General features: G+C 47.3%; 2 protein-coding genes across 3 annotated transcripts; one reads left to right on the top strand and one right to left on the bottom strand.

The window, feature by feature from the left end:
- The first annotated feature begins 460 nt into the window (after positions 1-460).
- Positions 461-3587, top strand: BBLN (bublin coiled coil protein). The gene is made up of 2 exons (XM_042830701.1): positions 461-566; positions 1992-3587. Exons 1-2 carry the CDS (start codon positions 476-478, stop codon positions 2183-2185), a joined length of 285 nt encoding a protein of 94 aa, XP_042686635.1. The 5' UTR covers positions 461-475; the 3' UTR covers positions 2186-3587.
- Positions 3036-22182, bottom strand: CIZ1 (CDKN1A interacting zinc finger protein 1). Of its 2 annotated transcripts, XM_042830700.1 has the most exons (17): positions 22130-22182; positions 21772-21896; positions 19750-19874; positions 17137-17303; positions 16299-16431; positions 15358-15418; positions 12500-12573; positions 12046-12125; positions 10823-11005; positions 10367-10497; positions 9879-9963; positions 9176-9289; positions 8693-8878; positions 8003-8072; positions 6804-6925; positions 4004-4214; positions 3036-3922 (listed from the first exon to the last, which is right to left on the bottom strand). In XM_042830700.1, the coding sequence occupies exons 2-17, from the start codon at positions 21867-21869 to the stop codon at positions 3627-3629; spliced, it is 2136 nt and encodes a 711-aa protein (XP_042686634.1). In that variant the 5' UTR covers positions 21870-21896; positions 22130-22182; the 3' UTR covers positions 3036-3626. The 2 variants fall into 2 exon arrangements, with proteins under 2 accessions (XP_042686634.1, XP_042686633.1); XM_042830699.1 differs by having other exon boundaries at positions 3036-4214.
- Positions 22183-23948: the final 1766 nt, after the last annotated feature.

The raw sequence follows: 23948 nt of genomic DNA, 5'->3' as shown, positions 1-23948 counted from the left end.
GCGCGCTCACGGCGCGTTATTCCTGTCTCAGTCACGTCCCTCCCGGGGACGGAACGGTTCTCGGGCGCTCGGGTTCCTGCACGGCGGGTAACGGACGGCAGTTAGCGAACCAAGAACGAGGAGAGGCGGCGCGCTGCCTTCATCCTTTGCAGCAGAAACGTGAAGGTGACCCCAAGGCGGCGCGAACCGCCTCAGACTGCGCAGAACCGGCGCCACGGTGCTCAGCTGCAGCCCGGAGCTCGACAGCAAAGGCGGAGCTGCGGCCTCAGAGCCCTCACACCAAACGGGCGGCACTGCCCACCCGCCGCGCCCCCTGCCCGGTAACCACAGACTTTACACGCAGCCTCCGGGCTTCACGTGACGCGCGCGCTGCCCCGCGTCACCCCATTGGCCAGCAGCGTCACCCCATTGGCCGGCGGCGCCCCCGGACGCCCCGCCCCCCGGCAGCCCGGCGGTCGGCAGGGCGGCGGCGGCGATGTCGGGGCCTAACGGTGATCCGCAAGTGACGCTGGGCCCCGCCGGGCGGGACGGCGGCGACGAGGACGGGGACGGCTTCGGGGAGGAAGGTGCGTGCGGGCAGCGCGGCCCTCCGTGCTCACCGGAACCCCCGTGCCGACGGGTCCGCTGCGGTTCCCCTGGCGGGGCGGGGCTGTCGTAGGAGGCCCGGGGGAGAACGGGCGTTGGGCTCAGCGGGGGCCAAACCCGGCCTCGAGGCTGCGGTCGCTGCTCAGCGTCACCCCGCGGGGATCTGTGCTGTGGGTCTCCATGAAGCTGTTATCTGTTCTGCAGTTAGCTGGGGCTGCCTGCTGGAGTTGTGGGCATTGCTTGGGTGAGCTGAGCTGAGGCCGTGGATCGCTTTCCCTGACCTCAAATAGGAAACGTTATTTCTTGCCACCTTTCTTGTCAGAGGAGTAAGCAGCGTGATTGCTGTGCTCGCGGCCAATATCTCTTGGTTAAACTTCCATACAGATACACCAGGGTAGCAACCGAGTGGGACAAAGATGGGCTGAGTGATTTTGGTGCAGCCCCCGCATCACCCATAGGAGTGAAATGAGCACCTCCTCCTCATCCCTCAGCGCTGTGCCGTGCCTGGCTCGATGCCCTCTCAAAGGAGAGAGCCAGCATGCGGTGCTGTCTCCCAATCCCCTGCCCACCATCCTCACTGGGTTCAGCCCCTGCCTCCCTGCACTCTGCCAGCCCGTGCTACTTCAGGAGGGAGCACAGCACTGCTCTGCCTGGGCCCTGCAATACATCATGGGGATTAACAGTGCTGATCCACATCACTGTGAAATGCCATTGTACTGCAGCTAACACTTGAAACAGATTCTTTAAATACAACATCAACTAGGAAAACTATCAACTGGGAAAGCTATCAGGATTGTTTTGAATTAGTTTGGTTTTAACTCACATTACCCAAAGTCTTAACGGTGCACAAAAACACTGTAGTTGGACTCGGTGCTTCACACCTCCCTTGGAAAGGGTGTGGGCACAGTAACGGCTGTGCTGCATTGGTAATCTGAACCCAGGAAGGCATTCGTGAGTCACATTGCAGCCTGGGAACCTTAGACACGTAATTCACAGAGTGTAAATGCTTGGACACACTGCTAGAATGCCTGCATCCTCATCAGGAAAGCTGATCCCTAAGGCAGCTCTAACCGCTGACTTGCCCTTGGGATTTGGCACTGTTGATACTTGCACCACTGCATACTGGTGATCAGCCCAAGGTCAGCTATTTACATAGGTGACCAAAGGCTTTCAGGCTGCCCAAAATGAGTGTGTCGCCCCCAGGTAACTTGCCTTAGATCTTGTTACCAGTTCTCCAGCTTCCCATTGGTCTCACTTGACAAGCGAATTCAATACCTGCAGCATTCTGTTGCATTTTACTTTACCCACATGGTGGCAGGTAAGAGACAGCCAAAATGCTGTGGGCATGTTCTCCAAGAGCCTTCACTGACTTGCACTGAACAACCTCTTATTTCTCTTGCTTTTAGAATATGCAGCAATAAACTCCATGCTGGACCAAATCAGCTCCTGCTTGGATCACCTGGAAGAGAAGAACGATCACCTCCATGCCTGCCTGAAGGAACTGCTGGAGTCAAACCGCCAGACCCGCCTGGAGTTCCAGCAGCAGAGCGAGCAGCACAGCATGGGAGCTGACGTGCAGGGGCCACAGCCTCCTGTCTAGTGCACTGGCCACAAACTTGATTGCTAAGGGGACATTTACTGGTCACTGTTCATCAAAAATTGAAGAGTTACCTCCTCCCCGTTACATAATCCTTCCCGTGGCAGTGCCCAGCCATTCACCTCCATGTTCTGATTTCCTTAGCTGTGTGACAGGTGCACTCAAGTGGGTGTAGGAGACGTGGCTCTCTTTGCTTCCAGCATTAATGCAAGCATGGCCACGTAATGTGGCTGAAGTGGCTGCAGAAAGCCTCAGGCTGTGCAGGTTGTTTGCAAGGAAGCTGTCTTCACAAAGTAGAAAAATGATCATGGTGTTTTGTACTGCTGACTCCAGCTGAGCAGTGCTACAGCTCCTGCCCCTTCCCTCACTAAGCACACTAGGCAGGGCTTGTCCTGACTCCAGGCTTTCTCTGGCAGCTCTGGTCACAGACTTGGAGGAGGGGGTCCACAGATCATCTGCTGACTTGAAACCACAGCTTCCCCATTATTCACATTCACTGTAAGTATTACAGGTAGTCCCAAATCACTGGACTTCTCTGTTCCATTCCAGGCAGATAAGATGAGCTACAAGGTAATGATTTTAACTTAGAATCAGAAGCCACCTAACTCCTTGAGCTGCCATTAAGGACTCAGGCTTAGAGAGGCAGAGCAGCCTGGTTTGCCCCAGTGAATTGGTGACCGTATGGTGCTCTGCCTGCCATGGGATGAGAGCAGAGCCCTCTCTCTATTTTAACAGGAGTAATCACGAGCATTCTGGTTTGAAACTCTGTGAACTCAGGATGGCCTGGTGCCAGCACTGTGAAGCAAATCTGAACTATTCTACTTCTGTAGAGTTAAAGGAGTTTTTTTGAAAGTTGAGGAAGTTATAAGAAATCTGTTTTATTAAAATCAGTTGAAACAAAATTTGTTCCTGAGAGTCTCCACTATGAGAACAGACTGTATTAAGCCTTATGGTATTAACAGATGAGCAAGATGCACGTTGTTGCCTAGCTCAGGACACAGTAATGGTCCGAGAGTGTGCATCTTTGAAAGAAAACCATTCAGAAGAGCAGAATTGGGCACAGTCTCCCAAGAAACAAACTTCTCTGCCTTAGAAGGAAGCAGAGGGGAACTACGTGGTATTCGTAGTGGAAGAAAATGGGAAAAAATGTCTGCATCCATCTACTTCATGAACCATATCCCCTATGAAAAAGAAAAATAATCACATTACATTCTTCTTTCAAGTTCAACAATCAAAGCAGTCTTTCCACATGATTCCAGTATCCAAACTATACAAGTAATAATCAACACCATCCCATATTAGACACGCTAAAGCCAGGCTTATTTTATTCTTAAAATAAAAACAGCAGTAAAGTTGAAGGTTTTTGCTCTATTAAAAGACTCCGAAAATAAACATTTCCAGCAAATATGGTGTGTAAAGGGCTCTCTCTCCCTTTAAGGCCACTCTATCTGGGTTTGCGCCTAGAAGAGCGTCTGCACCCAGCAGAGGTAAGACTGGCAGTCTCACTTTTGGCAAGGGAGGAGGGCTCTGCTGCTGCCTCCTGGCTTACGTTTGATGCCTCTTTCTGTCCCAACCCCCCTCCGCTCCCTGGATCCTGGCAGTGCTCTGTGCCTTCCCCTTGCCTGGCTGCATTGGCTTCCTCCTCCTCATACACAGCATGTCCCAGCAACTCCCCTGCGGCGCTGCTCTCTTCGGGGAGCGGGCAAGTGGCAGTGGATTTGCTCTCCTGTAGGCTTTCTTCTACAACCATGATTTCACACACATCAGTCATGCTGGCTAGGCTTTTGCTCTCTGCTACAGAGGTGGCCAGCTTGCCCTTACCCTCTGGAGACCTCAGAGCTTCTTCTTGCAGTGCTGACAGCTCTGTACCCTCCTTGTCTAGCCCATGATTGGCATTCATCTTCTTGCTGCTATCTTCTGTTGTAGCAGGAGGCTGTTCCTGATCATCTAGCAATTGGGATCTGGAGCCCTGGGAATGCAAAGGAGCCTCCGGACAGGCAGCTGTGGCACGATGCCTTGCTACCTTGTATCTCTGCAAACACAAACAAACCACTGTGAGCGACATGCCGGCACTGCAGCAGCAGCTGGTCCAGAAAACCTGTACAAAAATAATGGTGAGTGACAGCTAGACTCTGCAAGAGCACAACCTGCCTGAGCCGGTCTCCTGGCCTGGCTGCAGAGGCTTTCAAGCAGGGAAAGGGCAGCTCCTGTGAGAAAAAGCAGCGATATTAAAAATGTAATTACTTCGTGCTGCGTGGCACACCTGTGGCTCCCGAGACAAAAATCCCGTCTGGTAACTTGATCTCAGACTGAGGACTGTGTAGATACAACAGTACAAGGACAGCTCTTACTCCAGCTGCCGCCAGGACCTAACAGTGGACGCGCACTCTGGATACATGAGGCTGTGCCCTGCCTTTACCTGGAGAGGAGTGGTTTAATGTTTAACAGCCACAGCAAGACTTGAGTTGAAAGCTTAAGATTTTTCATTCTGCTGACACAATCTGTGCAAAGCTGCTGGCAGGAATACTAAGAGATCTCAAGTATCCCCATCTTAAAAGGTGCTGAGGTTATCTCCAGAATAAAGGTGAGCACACGTTCAGTAAAATGACTCGTTTACACCAGCTACCATGATAAACCAGCAGAGGTCTGTAAGGAAATTAAAATGGCTACCAGGCATTTTTTCAAGACTGGATTTCAGAAAAACAGTGATGCTACATAGCTAACATGCAGCAGGAATCTGCTCTTTGAAGACCCAGACGCAGTATGAAGTAAGAGAATGACACAAGCAGTTCCACAGCAGTTCCCTTTACCACCACGTCCCTTTCATCCTCCTGCCAAAAGGTGCCTTGGACTGGCACTAGCATTAGACTTCACAATTGTACAGAATTATTTTGGGCGCTCTGGCTTTCACCACTGTCTAAGCAGTGCTACTGCAGTCTGCAGCATGGAATTAGAGCGCACCAGACAGACAGCTTTACATCTGACTTCAGTACATCATCACAGGCTTGTTCTTTCCCCATTCTCAAATACTGGAATATGTGCAATATTGTAACGCACTGGAGCAAAGTCAGTGAACCAAGTAATAACAGTGCACCCAAATTTAACCAGGCACAAGCGTGCCAGTTTGTTTTCACAGTGAAGCTGTGAACTGCCTCACCAGCAGACAGTTCTCTGCTTTGAAATCCTCTGTGAGTCTATTCTGATGAGAATACTCTGAAATTGGAAATGATTTCATTCTGATTGTGACACAGCCAAGCAGAATAGCTGTTAGCCTGCAGATATTTAAGGTTGGATTTCTGCCACAAATAATTCCTCTAAGTCACTCCAGTGACCATTTGAAGAGTATCTGATTTCAGCTTTTAAATGGGCCAGAAAGAAGGTATACACACTGCTGCTGCAGTTTCACTCCATGCTGATCTAAAATAAGCAAGGAAAGCTGCAAGGCCAATTCCTCCGTTCCAGAAATGACGAGCTGCAGGAGAGGATGAGCAACCCTCAAAGAACAGCTGCTTCTCCTGCTATTTGCCATTCCAAATCCACAGCTCCTAAGTGCTGGCTTCTGCAGCAACCCCAACCCTTGCTGAAGGACACAGTGGTTGATAGGGAACAATTAACCTGTCTGAAAGACGAGCAGGAAAACTCTAAAATGCAACAACGGCTGGATCTGTGGTCAGGAAAAACGTTTTGTGTGCTGGCAGGTAACAAAGTCAGCATGGGAGTCTCCCCTCTTTCCAGGGTGAAGGAGTACTGCTCTCCTACATGGGCAGCGGTAAGCAAAGGAGAGGGCAGAGACAGTGCAAACCCTGCACACCCAGCTCAAGGTGCTAAGCCAGGCCTCACCCCTAGCAAGCCAGCAAGGACAGAACGATGGAGGCAAATTCCAAGACAGCCTAGCAGGGAAAGTTTCTGAACATGAAGCAACAAGGGGCAATGCTGCTTCTTCAGGTGAAACCAGTATAGCAAAAGAACAGCAACAGCTGGCAGAGATTTATGCTAAGGAGTTTCTAGGAAAGCATTGCAGACAGAACGACTGACTTCATTTGCAGGCGGACCATGGGGACCCAACGGACTCTCTCAGCTCGTAGCTTCCATATCTCAGAGCACTATTGTTACATTTCCAATATCTGATTTTACCAGGCTCCTTCATGGATGAATCACACCTGAAATGTTGGCTAAAGGAGCTGTTCCTGCGCTCACTGTTGTACTGCATGGAAAGATGCATAAGCACCAGCTCTCTTTAAAAAGAATAGCCTCTTTCTGTTTTGCTCTTTCCCATTTTGACCCACCTGTAATCTGTCTAACAAAGAAAAGAAGCTTAGGCTAAACAGCAGACTCTACAGGCTCAGCAAACAGATCAGACACTCTGAGGAAGACTTCCAACCAGAAACGGGCAACAAGATGACAGTAGCAGTAGCTGGGAAGCAGGACTGGACTGATTTTGGATCTAAAGGGGTGATGGGAGACAAGCACGGAGCACATCAGGAAAAAGCTGTGACACAACGGACACCAAGGGTGATGGAAATGAACTGAAGACGAGACAACTAATGTGGCGGATTCACTGAAGAGACACGCACAGGGGTAGTAACAAATGCCAGGCCATGCAATCGCCAAAGGGTCTAACCTGAAAGTTCTCAAAATGCATCAGGGACTTGCAGTGTGCGAGCCGGGCAGCAGAGTCGCTATGGTAGAATTTGTGACACAGCCTGCAGAGGTAACCTGCGACGGGGACCAGAAAATCCAGGCCTGTGAAACGGGAGGGGAAGGGAAATCACAGATCACATTGAATGGAACTCAAAATAATGAAAGTATGTTAAAAGGGAAGTTAAACAAGGGAAGGAGGAAAGAAGAAAGGAAATTGGAAAGCTTTGCTTCTGTTAATGAGGGGTTTGCAAGATGACTTGCTGAATATCTTGTCTTACCATGGGATGGCTGTGCGCTTGATATTCAGAGAGAAATCTGGCTGCCAGGGCAAAGAAACTACATATAGCATTAAGGGGGAAAAAAAGAAAGGAATACAATGGAAAACTACAGAGAACATGTGATCTAATGTAATGGGATCAAACCAAGCAGAAGACAGCAGGCGCGCAAGAGGAACACGCAGAGAACATTCACAGCATGAATCATTATTCCATCTGGCACACGATAGTGGAAGGTTACAGCGATATGGAAGATTGGTGTAAGCAGCACTCTCCTTGGGCACAAAACAGCCTCTGCAGAGCTGCCCTCTGCACAGTACAAGTGGCCGTCAGAGGTCTGAAGTCAGAATCACTCACAAGGTGGGGACAAGAGGGAGCCATCTGGAGGCAACACTGCCCACCAGTCCAGCAACGAGTCTGAATAACCACTGAGTAGAACGTGGGGGTTTTGAAGCAGAGGAAACATGCACAGTTTGGGCTCTGGCAGAGAGCTTGATGCCATCAGTACTGTTCAGTATTTCCACGCAAGCTGCATTTCTGCTGGAAAGTGTTCTCATCAATAAGCTTTTAGGCTCCATTTTTCCAGAGCATCCCTCATTTTCTGCCTAGTTTCTTCAGTACTCCTATCCCATTTGCTCTGTTTCCTGCCTTGGTAAGATATCTGGCTCTCGCCATTTCTTCCTCAAAGACAAAGGCAGCTGACAAACATCCACCACATCCCTTATCATTGGCTTAGAGAACAACCTGGCCCCTTCTCCACACAGCAGTGACCTGCAACGGTCTGATGCAGATGCTGAAGCAATATAGCCAAAGAATTTGTAACAGCAGCAGACAGAGACCATCCTCTCTTATGGCACGCAGCCGGAGAAGTTCTGTGGGCCTTAGTGCTTCTGTGTTTGCTTACCATAGGCTGTATCTGGGCAATACTTCTCACTTCCTTTGTAATCCTCCAAAGACACTTCCTTCAGCCCACTCTGGAAACCAAAAGAGCATTAGTGCCTAGCATATCTATGTCAATTCCCTTCCCTTTTTCTGGTAAACTTTGAAGTAAAACAGAGGATTCGTGTACCAGAGATGGAGTTGCATAACATCTGGCTAGTGCCAGATACCCAATGTCAGAAGCCACTTCATGGCAAAGGTTAAAAGCATCCCTTACATTCTAAGCCTGAAGTAGTTTAGCTGTGTACCTCCTCTTGGTAACAGCTCTGTACTGGGAAAATGGTATTTATCGAGATAAATCTCTACCCATTTGCCATGAGACCAAGCTGCTGCTGGGCTATTAAAGAGACTATGTCAGTGTCTTTGATAAGAAATTTGTTCCCCTTGAAAAAAACACTGCTTATGCTCCTCACAACAAGGTAATGTAAGATACCAGTAGGAGCTGTAGCACAGTAGAAATACCCTTCTGCATCCACACAGTGTTTGATTCTCTTTTGCACTGTCCTGTGCTCTAGAAGAACTCCAGGGCCCTCACCCTCCTGCTGCAGGGTGGCACTAGACTCTAAACCCTGAGCTCAAGCAGACAAGAACAACCAAACTCACACAAGCCCACAGCAGATTCTCAGACAGATCAGTCCTCATTTGCATGGCATACCTGCTTGGCAGCAGAATCCTCATTCTCTACCAGCACTACATCAAGGTCTTCTCCCTCACCAGTTCCCTCCTCTTCTTCCTCCTCCTCTTCCTCCTCTTCATCATCTTCAAAACAGCCAACAGCATCCACTGTGATCAACTCCTCTGAATCTTCTGGGCTGCCCAATTCCTTCTCTCCCAGTCTCACCTGACGGGCACAGAAAAGAAAGATCAACTCTGCACTCTCCATCTAAACACAGAAGACCCCAGGCTCTGAACAGACTGCATCTTGCAGTAGATGGGACTGCAAGAGAGGCACAAAGCTATCTTGCTTGCACACACATCCACATCCTGTCCCTTTTTCACACCATTTCTCTTAAAACAGGGTTTGAAGAACTGCATGCCTTCCCTTAATCCCTGCAGTAGTCAGGGAAGCTGAAAGCTAATGAGATCTGCAGTGTAGCTGCTTCCAGCGCTGGGTGGCTCTCTACTCTGGCAGCATTACCTCTCTGGCTTTCTGTTTATGCTCAGGAGACTTCATATGCTCCACAAACTTGCGAGGGGTCTTGAAATGGCGGCCGCAGACAGTGCAGAAAGGACGAAGTGAGCGTTTGGCCAGCTAAAGAGAGAGGAGAAGCCCAGTCAGCCACAAAAGGCACCACTCTGAAGAAGTACAGCTTAAATTTGGGTGAAACAGTTACAGTCCTGTGTCTAAAACAGGCAAACCACAAAAAAAGTCTTATTTTCAGGAGAAAGGGATCACTGGCTCTTATCTGTGAAAACAATGGAAAATGTGCATGACAAAACAAATGTGTTTTATAAAAGGTTTTCTAGCAATTTTTCCCCAGGAACCAAATACACACACAATAAATACAGTGGCCTGCCTAAACTTTAACTCAAAAACTTAAAGGCTGCCCACCAATTCCTCCATTCCGTTGGTTAGGTAAATACAGTAGACCATGCTTATTTAGAAAGTTGAGAATTAAACCAGACTTGCTTCAGGCCATAACATGACAGCTGGAAGTCCAGCCTTACACCAGTGACCAAAGGCAGCAGGCAGCATGGCAGTGCCTCAGTGAGAGCGTTACCAGCCTCGTGCATCTCTCCAATCACCTTTCTCTTGCTGCTTGGGGAAGCAGGAGATGCTGGACAAACTCAATCCCCACCAGAGGTCAGTGCAAAGGAGAAATCTGTGCTATGGTTATTACCTTGTGTTCTTGGGTCCTGCGATGTTTGATCAGATCCCCTGTGAAGTGTATCTGACACGTGTTACACCACCGCTGCTGGGTCTCTCTGAAGTGACAGCAGAAGCATCTGTAAGCCGTAACTTTTTACATTCCCCATGGAACACTGCATGTGCAATTTGTTTCAGCATTATTTTCCTCAATATCACTAACTTTACTTGCTTGGATTTATCTTTTCCATTTTCCAGCCCCTTACATAGAAAGGCAGAAAGGCCCCAGTTAAAACAACTCTCCAGTTTGATCTACCGGATTAAGAACTGCACACCAGGTCAAAGTTCACAACGCTATCCTTTATCAGGAAGGAAGATGCCAGAAGCAAACTCAAGGCTCAGAAACAAAAGGGATTTTGTACGTTATCCTGGAGCACAGGGGCACCTTGGTGCACTGAAGAGTTTTGGAACTCATGTAGATCCCTGCTGAGATCATGTTTGCTACCTCAGACCAACACTCACCCATCTTTCTCCGCCAGCAACTTCTGCTCCTTCACCATAGGCAGTAGAGAAACAAAACAAACATTGCTCATGTGCTGAATCTCCCCAAGTCGCTGCTGGTGCTGAATTCCAGCCATGTGGGCTTGGAAATTCTAAGAAAAGGTTAAGAGAAAGATCCATTTAAAGATATTCAAAATACAGAATAATAGGCATGAGCTACGCTTTCCATTCTCTTAAATGCTGTATAACAATGAAATGGTATAAAAGCTTAAGACCACGGCTGCCTGGGGATCCACCCACACTTGTTCTCAGGTTGCTTGCCAGCTCCTCAGAAGAGGTTTGCTTTATCTGCATGCTTGTCATTGTTTTTTTAATGCTTCTCTGGCTAACAAGTCTTGTGATGCACCTCCCCGTGGCAGCTGGCCTCCAATTCACTTCTCTTGACCATCCATCCCAGTCAGACCCATGGATTTGTACCTGCTGATTGCAGCAGTTGGTCTTGCAGATGTAACAGTAGAATTTAAGGGCTGATTCAGGGTTGGAATCAGCTGTGCCCATCTCGCAGGTCCACTGCCCTGGTTTCAGAGCTGTTGTACTGATAGCTCTGCTCTCGCTGCTCTGCTGGATAGTCACCTTCAGTGAACCTCCAGAGCTCAACACCTGCCGAGAAGGAATCGAGATTAAGTCAGAACTCTAAGTAGAAGAGACTAAAAATAAATACTTGCATTTTAGATGTGCCCTGAGCTCTCTACCCCTTAAGAAAGTGCACTTAAGCTGGAATCCACAGGAAATTGATAAGACTCTCACAATACACTTCTTCTCCCAGCACTGCTAGATCGGAAATCCCCGTGTCGTAGCACCAGGCCTAGTAGTACAAATGGTCAGCCTCAGTACAGTGTATGATCCACTTACTGAAGATAAACATTGTTTGGTGCCTTGGTAAGGGCCACTATCAGCTCATGCTTCCCTGCAGAATAAAAGGAAGCTCAGAATCACATCTGACAGAGGAAGAAACTCCTACAAGGGCGGGATGACACATTTAATCACATCACCAAGCCACAGATGTCTCCAGCAAAGGAAGACTTGAGTCCGATTCATGTAATGGGTTAATCTTTATCTGTTTTTGCAGATTTAAACAACGAAAGATCTGGTTTGACATGCAGCACGTGGGCAAGATATTTCATGTAGAAGGCTCTCAGGTTGCTAGCTTCACCCATGTCTCACTTCTTCCAAGATGCCTTTCAGAAGCACAGACTCCCACTATCTGCTCATGTCTGCTGCAATGGCAAGTTCCATAGCAGCTGCACATCTACTACCATCACCCCATATTTTTTACATCTACTCTTCAGCAACAAAAGGTGTATTTTTAGCTGTGTCCCTTTAATACAGATATTTGTTAATGGTTCTTTCAGTTCATCTTTCCATCTGAGTACTGAGCTCTTAGCAGACCCAGCATCCACAAGCAGGCAGCAGCAGTGAGATTCAGGCTAGCAGAGGCACAGAAGCAGCAAGTCAGAGCAGACTGCACAATAACTGCAGACATATTATGCCTTATTGCTAGGGACAACAGCTTACAGCAGGAGACGGAGCTCCAGACGTGGGTGCCATCTGGTTCCCAGTGGCAACGGGCATCTCTGGGATGGAGTGGGAGGTTTTATGTTCTGTACCACCCCAGCCTGCATGGAACAGCATCTACTCACCTCAGGAGCCTTCGGTTCCTCAGAGAATTTCCTCTCTTTAGAGAGACTTTCAGCTGCGTACTGCTTTACATTATTTGTACCTAGGGACAGAGAGTCACTTCAGCTGCCTTAAATCAAAATAGCAATGAGAAAAAAACAAAAAACAAAGCAGCAGGTGAATGAAGTCAGGGAGCTTTCCTCACAATGCTGTTGGCCATAAGCCCAGCTTACAAACCTGTTTCCAAGTAAGCTCTGTTAAAGGGGAAACTCTTCTCATCATTTGCATTTGCTAGGCAACAGCAACAGCTTTCAGGGGACTATGTTTGGATTTGGTTCCTACATCTTCTCCTCCTTTCCCCACCCTTTATGTGGGGGAGGACATTTCTGAAGACTCACAGGATCTAGAGATGCTGAATGTTAAATGCAGCTCAGGCAGGGAATATAAAAATACAAATCATGGTGCCCAGGAACTCACCATCAGCTTGGACATGGGTGCTCAACTCTTCCTTGCTGCCTGCTGCATTCTCTAATGCAGACTCTTCAGTCACACTTAAAAGATACCAAGAAAACAGCCTTATTTGCAGTGTTACAGACCAAGAGATTCAGAAGACAGGCATAGGCAATCTAGGCTATCAAATTGTCCACTAAATCCCCTAAATCAGAAAGCTACTGGATGTGTATTGCAGGCAGGGATTCAGCAGAAATGACATGAAAACAAAGGAGAATGGCATTCTAGAACAGATTCAGAAGCAGCAGCCAAATAATCTGGACAGGAAAGTTAGAACTGATTCTCTGAATCACTGCCCTGTTCTGCATGAGGCCTGCAGGGAAATAAGCTCATACAGGAAATATTCTTAGCAAGAGCTCTGAGAGCTCATTCCTTTCCTGATTGGCGACCTGCAGGGAAGCTGCAGTATCTGGACATCACTCCAGGTTGCTATGTGCATGAGGGGACAGAGACCTGTTAGAACTGAACAGTTTCTCAATTATATTTCACAGGGATTTCATCATAACTGCCTGCTCTATTTGTTTCAATAATGTTTAATTCCAGAGTCCCTACAGCTCTGCTTTTGGAGCTCTACGAGACACACGTCAAACAATTTTGCTTTGTTTGCTTTGGTGCTACTGATCTGCTAAGGAGAAAAAAGACCCTGAGGAGATCACTGAGGAAAACAAAAGCTGACTTGCAGAGGGCACACAGCATACTTCACAACACCTTTCTCTACCCTCTGTTTCTCCCAAAAGGTAACACTTTCACCACGGTTTGAATGAATGCCTTCTCTTTCAGGCCAGCCCAATGCCCCACCTGCCAGCATCCTTCTGCCCACAGGGAGCAGCACATTGTGCACACAAACAATCCAGACTGTGCAGGTACTGAATCCTGCGATCAAAATACACAAGTATCAATCTGATAAATTATGTGGTAAGTGATCATGTAACTGGGTTACACAGCTATAAATACACAGCAGAGCTTGGGCAGTGCAAGCATGAAGAAAACAAGAGTGGCTGGCATTAACATTATTTGTCAAGTACTGCCAGCAGGCTCAATGCTCACCACACGCAGATGGTGCCAGCACTCCAGGGCAAGGGTTTGCAGCTTAAACTGAAAGTCTAGGGAGCAATCTAGGGGTGCAGAAGCCATTGCAAGCAGGAGCCAAGAAGGAAATGGTGTTATATGGATACTTGTCAGGCCGTGCTAGAAGAAATGGGTGTTCAAGGAGGATTTGAAGATGAGTGCTTTCCACACTGGAATGAGGATGCTGTTCCAGGCATACAGATGGCACATATGAGAAAAAGCAGAAGTGGGAAAAACCTGAAGCGAAGGAGGAGGCTGGTATTCCTGGCCAATGGAAAATGAAATGATGAAACAAGAAATAAAAGTGTGGCACGAAGTGGGGGAGACCTATCCTCATCTGTGAAAGGCAACATTACAACAGTAAGCTGTTTTTCTCAGAGACCCATCATCTGCTCATAAAAAGTAAACAAACCCTTCAAAAAAGCTAAGGAGTCACATATCCCAGCTCAATACCAGCCATAAGACACGAATCAAATCTGGCCCTCCTCAGCTGCTGCTTTGGAAAGGATGTTCCCAGAAGCAGGTTTGCTGCAGTGAGATCTGCCATTCCTCAGATCTGATACTTTTTTTATTGCGTGTAACAGGACGTTGATTAATATCTACTAAATATTAATGTAATTAAAATTAAATTAACTTTAGCAAACAGATTAACAAAACATGCTCAAAAGCCTCTGACTTAGCCCAAACTGAATTTATTCACTTTCTTGCTGGTTCACAGTCCATAACTCACAACGGTCTCTGCTCACATAATATTTATCACCCTTTAATGTTTTACACCATGAAAGTAATATCGAAACATCAAAATGATCATGGAATATTCTCCCTGAAGCTAACTATTAATCTCTAATCTACAGATGGGAAACCAGAGAGGTGAAGAAACTTGTCCAGAAGCACGCAGTGAATTGTTAACAGGGAAGATCAGAGGACCCAGGAGCCCTGACTCACAGTCATTAACATATGTTGGAGAATTCTCAAATCAGTGCCTGCAGAAATCTTTATTCACTCCTTCCTGTTCTCCCCCTGCAGTATTGAGAGCTCTGGAAGAGGTGCAGCAATGTGCAGATGGCACGAGGAGCTCTGCTAGGTGCCTTCCCACTAGATGGCAATGCAGCCTTGTCTACTTCTTGCACCCTCTGGAATGCAGGGACTGCCAAGACAGGCCTGCAATGGCCAGCTTGCCTTGCAGATAATAGGATTGCTTTTGTTTATTTTTCACCAACACACAGGGGTACTGGCAAGAGGATCTCTGCAGAAGGGATGCAGAACTCGACACTCCTGAATGTAGGCTTGAAGACTATGGAGCACAGATTCCCTTCCCTTTCCATTCCTCAAAAAAAACCCCTATGTTCTCTTACTCCTGCTGTAACCTAACACATCCCAAGGCCTTTCCTCTCTGCTGATACCTGGCTGCTCATTTCCCTTTACTGCACTTAGGCAAGAAAACTAAGACAAATAGCTCAGAACAGTAAAGCTTTCTCAGCTTCTTAGGAGAATCCTGGCAGGAGAACACAGGAGCATTACTTTGTTGCACGCTTGCATAACAGGTATCTTTTATTTTTCATTCCTATCCTCGTGCCACCTTTAACAGAGACCCCTACAAACACATCTCAGTAAGCATCCCCACATTTCCTGAGTTGTTCACGATCCTTTGAAATACCTCCTAAATGCCAGACATCAGGCCAGTACATTGCAGGAAAATGCAATTAGACAATAATGCTAAAGCCAGTAACTGTTTCAATACCACATTCAATAAATACCTCTTCAGTCTTTTTGCTGCAGGCTCAGTGTTCAACATAGATTCTGCTGGAGTTCTTGGTTCTGCAGGAACACAGAAGATCTCCTTAGCAAAGCAGACCATGCCACCCTAAGCAGGTCCCAGTAAATGGCCAATGCCTATAAAACTATTTTACAGCAAATAAAAATACACACTTGCTTATTCCGAACTTGAGGACTGTAGTGATAAGGTTGAGTAGTAAAATAAATTAATCATGACCTAAGAGATTTGAATTTTATTGCAGATGTGATTGTAAGAGGTGGGCTTCAGTAAGAAATCTATGCTTGTGTCTACTAAATGAGTCTTTGTCCTACACCAAGGTGACAAGAGCACAGACCATGCAACATTAACCAGGTGACACAGCCATCAGACAATAACCAGCAGGTAATTTTCTCCACCACAAACACACTGGCCACAACCTCACCATGTGCCTGCATTCTTAGGGTGTGCACTTTTCAATCACAATACAGAAGTGGGGATATTCTATGGGATTCAGTGTCAGTGTCTGTTCTGACAACTGGAGCACTCGCTTAAGTCAACTCTTCCTCAGCCTTTTGATTGCAACTGTTCTGTTTCAGGTGTTTGACTGTGAGACATTCAGTTCAGCACGGTCAAGGCCATGTGGAAGCCTGAATTTCAAACCAGTTGTTTTTTATTTCCATCATCTTACAAGAAGCTCATTGGCAGGGTGCCTTCAGAGAGCCTTCCATGCAAGGGATATGGGGCAAGCTCATAAACACCAAAAATACACTTTTTACCTGGGTATTTTTAAAGCACCACAAGCAGAGGGCTGTGACAGTTAATTTTGGTATTTACAGTTAGAGAGAAGGGTAAGACTAAAGCTGTCTCCAGCCTTTGCTGCAGGAATAGCCTAGAGGAGTTCATAGTCTAGAAGCATTTGTTTCACTATAGGCTCACTCTTACCTGTGGACAGGGAGTTGTTCTGCTCTGACCCTGCTCGCAGTTCCCCTCTAAATTCTATTTTCTCATCACCATGCATGTGAGATGAAGAACCTGCATCCAGCTCCCGCTTCCTGTCAGGGAGCCTCTGGAAGTCCTGCAACAGGCAGAGAGTCTCAGGAGAAGGCACAGTCCAAGTGTGGAAGCCTGCCTTATCCAGCACACCTTTCTGACAAAGCAGGAGGAGAAATGCAAATGCGAATCTGAGAGGAGGGAACACTGATCAATTCATCTGAGAACCATTTTCAGGACACAAAACGGGTCTTAATAGTGGAAGGAGGGAATGTTTGGTTTCTGAAACATTCTCCAGAACATTAAGAATTAAATTTTATGAAATCCATATGAACAGATATGACCCTTATCTTTAAAAAGGGAAAAAAGCAGCCCCAAAAGACAGAGTTACATATCCATGACAGTAGCAAGTTTTTTGAGATCAACAAGGAGCTCTGGAAGGCTAAATGGGTAAAATTGGCCTCTGAAGAGCAAAGCATTTTCTTATGGTCATTACTTTGAAGATATTAATTCCGAAGGTTCCTTTTCTTTTAGGTTTAAACAGTTCTGCTATGACAAAACATCTGTCCTGATGCAGACAAGAAATCTTTGCATCCTAAATGTAAATGCAGACAACAAGAACCTTAGGGATGGACTTGTTTCTCCATTTCTTTGCCAACAGCACGGTGCAAACTGATTTTTCATTGTAAGGCTCTCTCCTTTCTCTTTGCTCTTCACCTACAATCCAGCCAACTGCTCTAAGTGCCAAAGCAGCACTGCACTGCAGAACGGCGCGAAGCTCTGAGCTCACCTTGCGAAACATCCGGTTCTGCCGCTGGAAGGGAAGGTTGGGGAAACCCAGACGAGTGGGCTTTAATGAGACCCCGACAGGGGGAGGCCCTAGGAGGGAATGCCTCGTAGCCTGAGGGAAAAACTGCTGCAGTGCTGGGGCTGTCATGTTAAATCCACGCAGGTTTCCTACAATGCAAACACAGCGCATCAGCGTGCAAAGGAGAGAGAAAAAGGAGAGAGAAAACCCCACACACAGCAGGGGAAGGGAAGGGCGCATCCACACAAGGCAGCCTCCTTCCCCCGGTGCTGTACGACTGCTCTGTGCTTTACCCTTTTTAGCCCCCATTGAACGAGTTGATGTGATAGCAGCTACTGCTATATATTGAGCCATGTAATTATAATTGTCCCTGCAGGCTAAGATCATTAGAGCAATTATCTGATCTGAGCACACTAGTATTTGCATTTGCAACAAAGCAAGGTATCGTTTTACAGAATTTTTCAGTAAAAAATGAAAATTCATCCCATGTTTGTGCAGCTGGCAGCTCACACCATGGCTTGGCTGCTGTTTAACATGGGCCAGCAACAGCGTTTCATCAAAAGCAACACCAGACTTTTCAAAGAGGAGATTTCAGTCTTCTCTGCCATCCAGTTATCCTACAAGCTCTACGTGTCAACCTGAACTCAGACACTTGAGAAGCTGCCATTTCCAATTATAATGCTCTGCTTTCTGAACAGCTCTTCTCAGCATCTACAGCCTACTGAGTCTCAAGAGTTCCTAATGAAGCTGGTCCATACTGACCCCATTTCAGAGGTGAGGGAATGGAAGATGTCTCAGCCGCTCCCTCAGATTCTGACCACCATTCTGGGAGCCTGCACTTACACTGCAATTTTTTACTTCTCACTTGAATTACTGCATACTCCGATTGTTTAACAGCTGTGAAAACAAGCCAGAGAAGTTTGCAGATGGACACACAAAATTTGAAGTCAAGCGACACTGTTGAAAACCTGGAACACAACAGGAAGCATTCCCTCATGTTTGTCTTCAGAACTAACCTCATCTCTTACTACTTAGCATAAATGATCTCTTACTGCAAAAACACGTAGCAGTCTTTAAAAAGAAAATAACCTATAAGGCAAGAAATCATCTCCTGCTCTTGCTTCATTTCTTTTAAAGAATCGTAAATATATTTCAACTGAAGTATTTATTTTTCCCTGTTCCTACTGCTGAAGCCATGTACAATGAATTATTCATCCCCGTGTCTCCCAGGTTCAGAACTACTAAAGCATCAGATATTCTTACATGTAACCCAAAGCTGAAATGACAAAAAACAATAAATCAGATCGCTAAGAAGGGCCACACTGAACACATCTGTACTGCACGTCACCCACAGCTAGCTGGTGCAGTCACTGAAAGAGAAGGCAGAACTCAACTCAGCATGTAGAGCTGAAAAGAGAGAGGAACAACACGAAATCAAAGAGCTGCCGTGCGCTCATTAATAAACCTTCTCCTGTTTTCATATCTCGTTTGCCTGAGGTCTTTGGCATGCTAATTAAATACAACTTCTCAATAAGAGATTTTACTTTAGAGAAAAGGCCAGGCTATGCAAACACCAATGTGTTTGAAAGGAGAATGACTGGCTCGTCAGACTTCCTTTCCTCTGCCACAAACACGCACTTCAATCTGGATCTATATTCAGAGTATGATTTGTTCTTTATTACTGTGAGTTTCCCCACAACCTGACAAAGATCTACAGAGAGCCACTGGAGTCACTAGAGAGCCCTCTACTAAATGGGCAAGAGAACAAAAGGCGAGGTAACAATATGCAGAATAAATCTATTGTCTACACATACGGGCACAATTCACACATAAGACAAAAATCCAAGGCATTCCTCTAAAGCAGGCACTTTAAAACTATCCCAGGTACTGATCCTCTGTGTTGAAAGCAGCTGTCAGTTGAAGATATTAGGGAAAAAGCTACGTTTTCACATCCTTATGTTACCAATGCTATTATTCAGGCAGCTTCATAAATTTGTTTTGAAAATGCACAAAAAAATCGACTCATGGAAACGTAATGATGGAAAAGCAGTGACAGTACACTTCATACTGATGGCAGTCATGTCAGGGAATCAAAACTTCACACAACAATTGAAACCTAAATCACTTTTCACCACAATGTACTTTATTTGTCTGCACTCCACTAAGCCTGGACAAGCACCTACTTCTGCAAACAAGTTTAGCACGTACGTAACAGTCAATGAAATAAATTAAGTCCCCCAAATGAGACAAGCAGATTTAGGGAAAAAAAAACAACTATTTTTCTAAATATACTGATGAAAAATACACTTTCCACCAATTCTATGAGAAAATCCTTTTCCAATGCACGTATTTTGTATTGTTCTGGTAGCTTCTAGTGCTATCCTCAATTGTGAGCATTAAGGCACGTGGGATTTTCATCATGTGAAGAACTTTCATAATGTGTAACACGAACAAAATTTGAAGGGGAAAAAGACAACAAACCCAAATGCCAAATGCAAGGACTGCAACGGTTAAGGAAGAAACAGCCATATTTTGGTTTCAACCCATGAAGAGTGATTAAATAACTGCAGTAAGCGTCTCCCATAACGACAGTACCTTGCATCTGCTGCATGAGTAAGGCCCGCTGAAGCATAGGATTGGCATTGAGTAGGGATGGTTGATTTGCTGCCCGTAAGCTCAGCATCTGTTGCTGTTGTGGTGGCGGCGGCGGCGGCAAACTGCTGGAAAAGAAGGTATTACTCATAAGAATCCAATCAAAACCATACCCCCAATTTTCTGCAGAGTAGAAGAGTTGAGGTGCTCATGTACATGCATGAAAAGACACCGTACACCAACGCTGTATCTTCTTTCTTCCACTCTCCTGGAATTTCCAGAGCTGACAGATTGTCTATCAAGTAATTTGAGGTCAGAGAGAACTCCTTAGCACCAAGCCCACACAGAGCTGTCAAAAAAAAACAGCCCAGGAGGTGACTGCAGCTCTACAGCATTATGCAGCAGGTCTCCAGTCGAGACCAGTGATCTAGATCAGCAGCTACATTTAACAACGACAAAAGTTTGGATAAACAGGGAGTTTTCAGCAGCTTAAAGAACGTTTCCCAAAACCTTCACCTCCCACATCGAACCAGACAGGTCATAATTGTAAATGGTGCCCCCTAACTGCAAGAACAGGGCGATAAAATGAAGCACAGCCTTCGCATTTAAAACGCGAGGAGGAAGAACTGTGCTGAAAAGGACTCTCAGGTCCCAAGGAGGGTGGAGCAGGCAGGAGACAAAAGTCTGAGGGAAGCGGCAGGCGTTTCTCCAGGCAATCATTTCTGCAGGCAATAGCAAGGTCAGGGCCTCCTCTAAAAATGACTGCTGACACAGCTAAATCTGTATGGGCTGGAAAGAGGCACAAACATGGATCAAAATAACCGTGTTGACAAAAAAAAATTAAATAACAACCTCTTAACAGATTTTACAGCAGCGAATCCTCACGTTTGCTGTGGTGGATTGTTCCAGCCTCAGAGCTAAGAAATTTATGCTGGAAAAATCATACTTTGAGAGGTACCTGAGCTCTCCATGCTACTTCTCAGTCAGCCTCATTTTGGCATGTTAAGGGTTTTAGAGACTTAAAAAAAAAAAAAAAAAAAAGATTGAGAGAGATGAATACTTCCAGAACAGAAAGGTTCCCTCATTTTCCTCAAAATCATACGCTTTGTAAAGCTGTTTCTGAAACTTGCTAAATCAGAAAATTTGCATTTCTCTTGAAATCACACCCTATTGCTGTGAATTTCCACAGCAGAAGGCTTCACAGGGCCCAGTGACTGCAATTAAACCCATCATTTCAGAGCATTTTTATGAGTTCAATAAATCTCAGCTCATCGGGGACGACCGCTCCATCCGAAACAGCTGTTTTCTCCCTTGTAGATTTTGGAGGAAACCCTGCTTATTTGCCTCTTCGTTTCTGGCAGACACCATTTGTTTTTTTATTTTTTAAAGGAGATAAAGGCCATCTCCCAGTCACTCAGCCCCAGCCCCAGCTGTGGTACCACAGCACAGATCAGTTGTACGGCGTGCAATGACCCCATCCTGGCCAGGAGATGGGGGGGGGGGGGAGGGATGGATAGCAGGGAATACGAAATAAAGAAAACAGAAGTTCAGTCCGTGTAACATAAACGTTAAAATAAAAATATACAACAGCGAAGGCCCTGTTTAACACGGCTCAACCACGGGTGTATTTCTGAGAAAAAAGGGCATTTTCCATTATCCAGGGACCCCGCCAACCCCTCACCCCACCGCGGGCGGGGAAGGAAGGAGCGGAGCCGAGGGGAGGCTGCCTGCAGCATCCCTTCATCCCTTCGCTCTGCCCCGTGCCGTTCCAGCGCCTCAGGGCCGGCTCGCACTGCCAGCACCCCGCGGCGCGGCCTCCCCACAGCGGCCCGCCGCCCCTCATCGCCCCCAAAGCTCCGGACCTCCGTCCGACCCCCCCCGCCCCCGCCCGCCGTCCCCCGCTCCCCTTCGTCGCCTTCCCCGCCGGGGGAGGGCAGGCACGGAGCCGGGCTTCGCCCGGAGGCGGAAAAGAGCGGCTCCCTCGGGACAGGCCCGCGATCCCCGGCCTCGCGTAGCGGCGCTTACCGGCCTCCCTGCTGCGCCGGGGGGTGGTGGTGGTGCTGCTGCTGGAGGAGGTGCTGGAGCTGCAGCAGCTGCTGCTGGAACTGCTGCTGGTTGAACATGGCTGGGGAGCTCCGAACGGGGCGAGCCTGACACGAAACGCGGCGGTGAGAGGGAGGCGGCGGCGCGGCTCAGCCCAGCGGCCATGGAGCGGGGGAGCCGCCGCCGCCCATTCATTCACCGAGCCGATCCCCCCTTTCCGCCTCCTCCTCCTTCCCCCCGGGGTCATCGCAAGCGGCAGCCCGCGGAGGAGGTTTCCAAACCCCACCTCCTAAAACCCGCTCCCACCCTCCCCTTCCTTCCCCTGCCCGCCGGCACTCACATCGCGCCCCGCGGCTCTCACCGCTCCCGGCCGCCCGCCTCCATCTTCCCCCTGCGGACGCCCGCCCGGCCCCGCTCCCCGGGCACGAGCAGCTCCTTCTGGAGGGCTGGAGGACCCAGCCGCACCCGCCCGCGCCCTCTGCTCCGGGAGAGCGGCCCTGCACGGCGCGCATCACCCCCGCAGCCTCCTCCCTCACCGCCCCCGTTTCTCGTCCCTTGCACACAGGAGCGGGGTGTCCCGTCCCTCGGGAGGCCCGGGAGGGGATGGGCACCATCTGTCCGGGGCTGGGGCAGGGGGAATTGATAACCGGCTGAAGGGAGGGAGCAGATGGTGTCCAACCGCGTTAGTTTTCTGGTTTTTGTCTTTTTAAATGGACCAAGAGAATCCTTGGTCTCTGAAAACGAGGAAAAAAATCCCCAAACAACAGCCCCTGGCCATTTGCTGTGGTCACATCTTGACGAGGCTGGCACGAAAATCTGGAAGAAAACAAGCAGCCACCTTTTACTGCCCAAGGAGGCTGTGGATGCCCCATCCCTGGAGGCGTTCAAGGCTGGATGTGGCTCTGTGCAGCCTGGTCTGCTGGTTGGCGACCCTGCACATAGCAGGGGGTTGGAACTGATGATCACTGTGGTCCTTTCCAACCCAGGCCATTCTCTGACTATGATTTTGCAGCGCTGCTCTGCACTGCACGTAGGCTGAGATGACTTTTCTAGCAGGTCCATCCACCTGTGTTTTATTTATTTATTTTCACAAGAGTTCCCACAAAACCATCCCTCCAGCACTTGTTTTCTGTGAGCAGGGATTTAATTTTAAGCATTTCCAACGCATGTGGCCTCTGTGTGAAAAAATACTGCACTGTCATTCCTTATATTATGCCTACTAAGGGTAAAGACACATTTCTGCTCTTTGCCATTCCAGAGAATCCATCCTGAAATAGTTTACTTTATAAATAGCCTTATTATCCACACCAATAAAGACTGCTTGACTCACTAAAGGCCCCAGGATTGATTGTTAGGTGAAAATACTGTAAGCTGAACACAACTCCTGGTGATACACTGTTAGCACTGACAGTTTGCAACGCAACCACGTGTTGATTTTTCCTTTGGGCCTTTTCATACTGTCCCGAATCTACAATAATCCATCTGGAGATGACCATCCATATCAGTCAGTGGCTGCCATGGTAATGCCCACTCACTTATTCTGCCACAGCTGCCTGCACACAGAGGAAACGCTCTCCTGTTAAGCATTAAAGCTCAAGTACCATCACATGGAATACATACATGGAACAGAAAATGTGTTGAATCTTTCAAATAAATTTGCATGATTGATTCTTTTTTCTCCTGTAACCCCACTGTTATTTACCCCACAGCATTTACCAGTTTGACTTTTTGCAGTGGCAAGATGGTTAGCTTTAATACTAGAGATCCATGACTACTCCCTGTATTAACCAGCTAGATAACAGACAGACACTGGGTTGTAGAAATGACCACAGCTCTGGGTGAGTTGGTGCTAATTGATTTATTTAGTATATGCTTTGTTTGTTATCTTCTGTTTTATTTCTAAAATCCAAGTTTGTTTTTTTTTTTTTAAGTGTTCTTGATATGTAACATGCAGAAGTCTATGAAAAGTCATGTTAGTGAGTATGTAAGTAACTTAAGAGTCTGGTGTTTTACTGTTACACGTTCTGATGTAGGCTAGAGGCTTCCCTTAAAGCCTGGGCTTTCTCCTGCTTGGTCCTGTACTCCAGTTATTCAGTAAATAGCCTTCCATAAGCTTTTAAACCATAAGCCTACCATTCAGTGCGCAGATTCTACTGAAC

The sequence above is a fragment of the Centrocercus urophasianus genome, unplaced genomic scaffold, assembly GCF_019232065.1.
Source record: "Centrocercus urophasianus isolate 14NV4802_14NV808 unplaced genomic scaffold, USGS_Curo_1.0 seq_34, whole genome shotgun sequence".
Taxonomy (NCBI): domain Eukaryota; kingdom Metazoa; phylum Chordata; class Aves; order Galliformes; family Phasianidae; genus Centrocercus; species Centrocercus urophasianus.
Note: the sequence above shows the minus strand (reverse complement) of the source record. Positions and strands in the feature narration are given on the sequence as shown.

What these genes read in the sequence shown, in the direction of transcription:
- BBLN (XM_042830701.1), top strand. Translation starts at nt 476, where the DNA reads ATGTCGGGGCCTAACGGTGATCCGCAAGTGACGCTGGGCCCCGCCGGG. An exon ending in GGACGGCTTCGGGGAGGAAG is followed by an intron (nt 567 to 1,991) that starts GTGCGTGCGGGC and finishes TCTTGCTTTTAG; the next exon opens with AATATGCAGCAATAAACTCC.
- CIZ1 (XM_042830699.1), bottom strand. Translation starts at nt 21,869, where the DNA reads ATGTTCAACCAGCAGCAGTTCCAGCAGCAGCTGCTGCAGCTCCAGCAC. An exon ending in CCGGCGCAGCAGGGAGGCCG is followed by an intron (nt 19,875 to 21,771) that starts GTAAGCGCCGCT and finishes CTTCTTTTCCAG; the next exon opens with CAGTTTGCCGCCGCCGCCGC. An exon ending in TGCATTTTGAGAACTTTCAG is followed by an intron (nt 4,215 to 6,803) that starts GTTAGACCCTTT and finishes TTGTGTTTGCAG; the next exon opens with AGATACAAGGTAGCAAGGCA.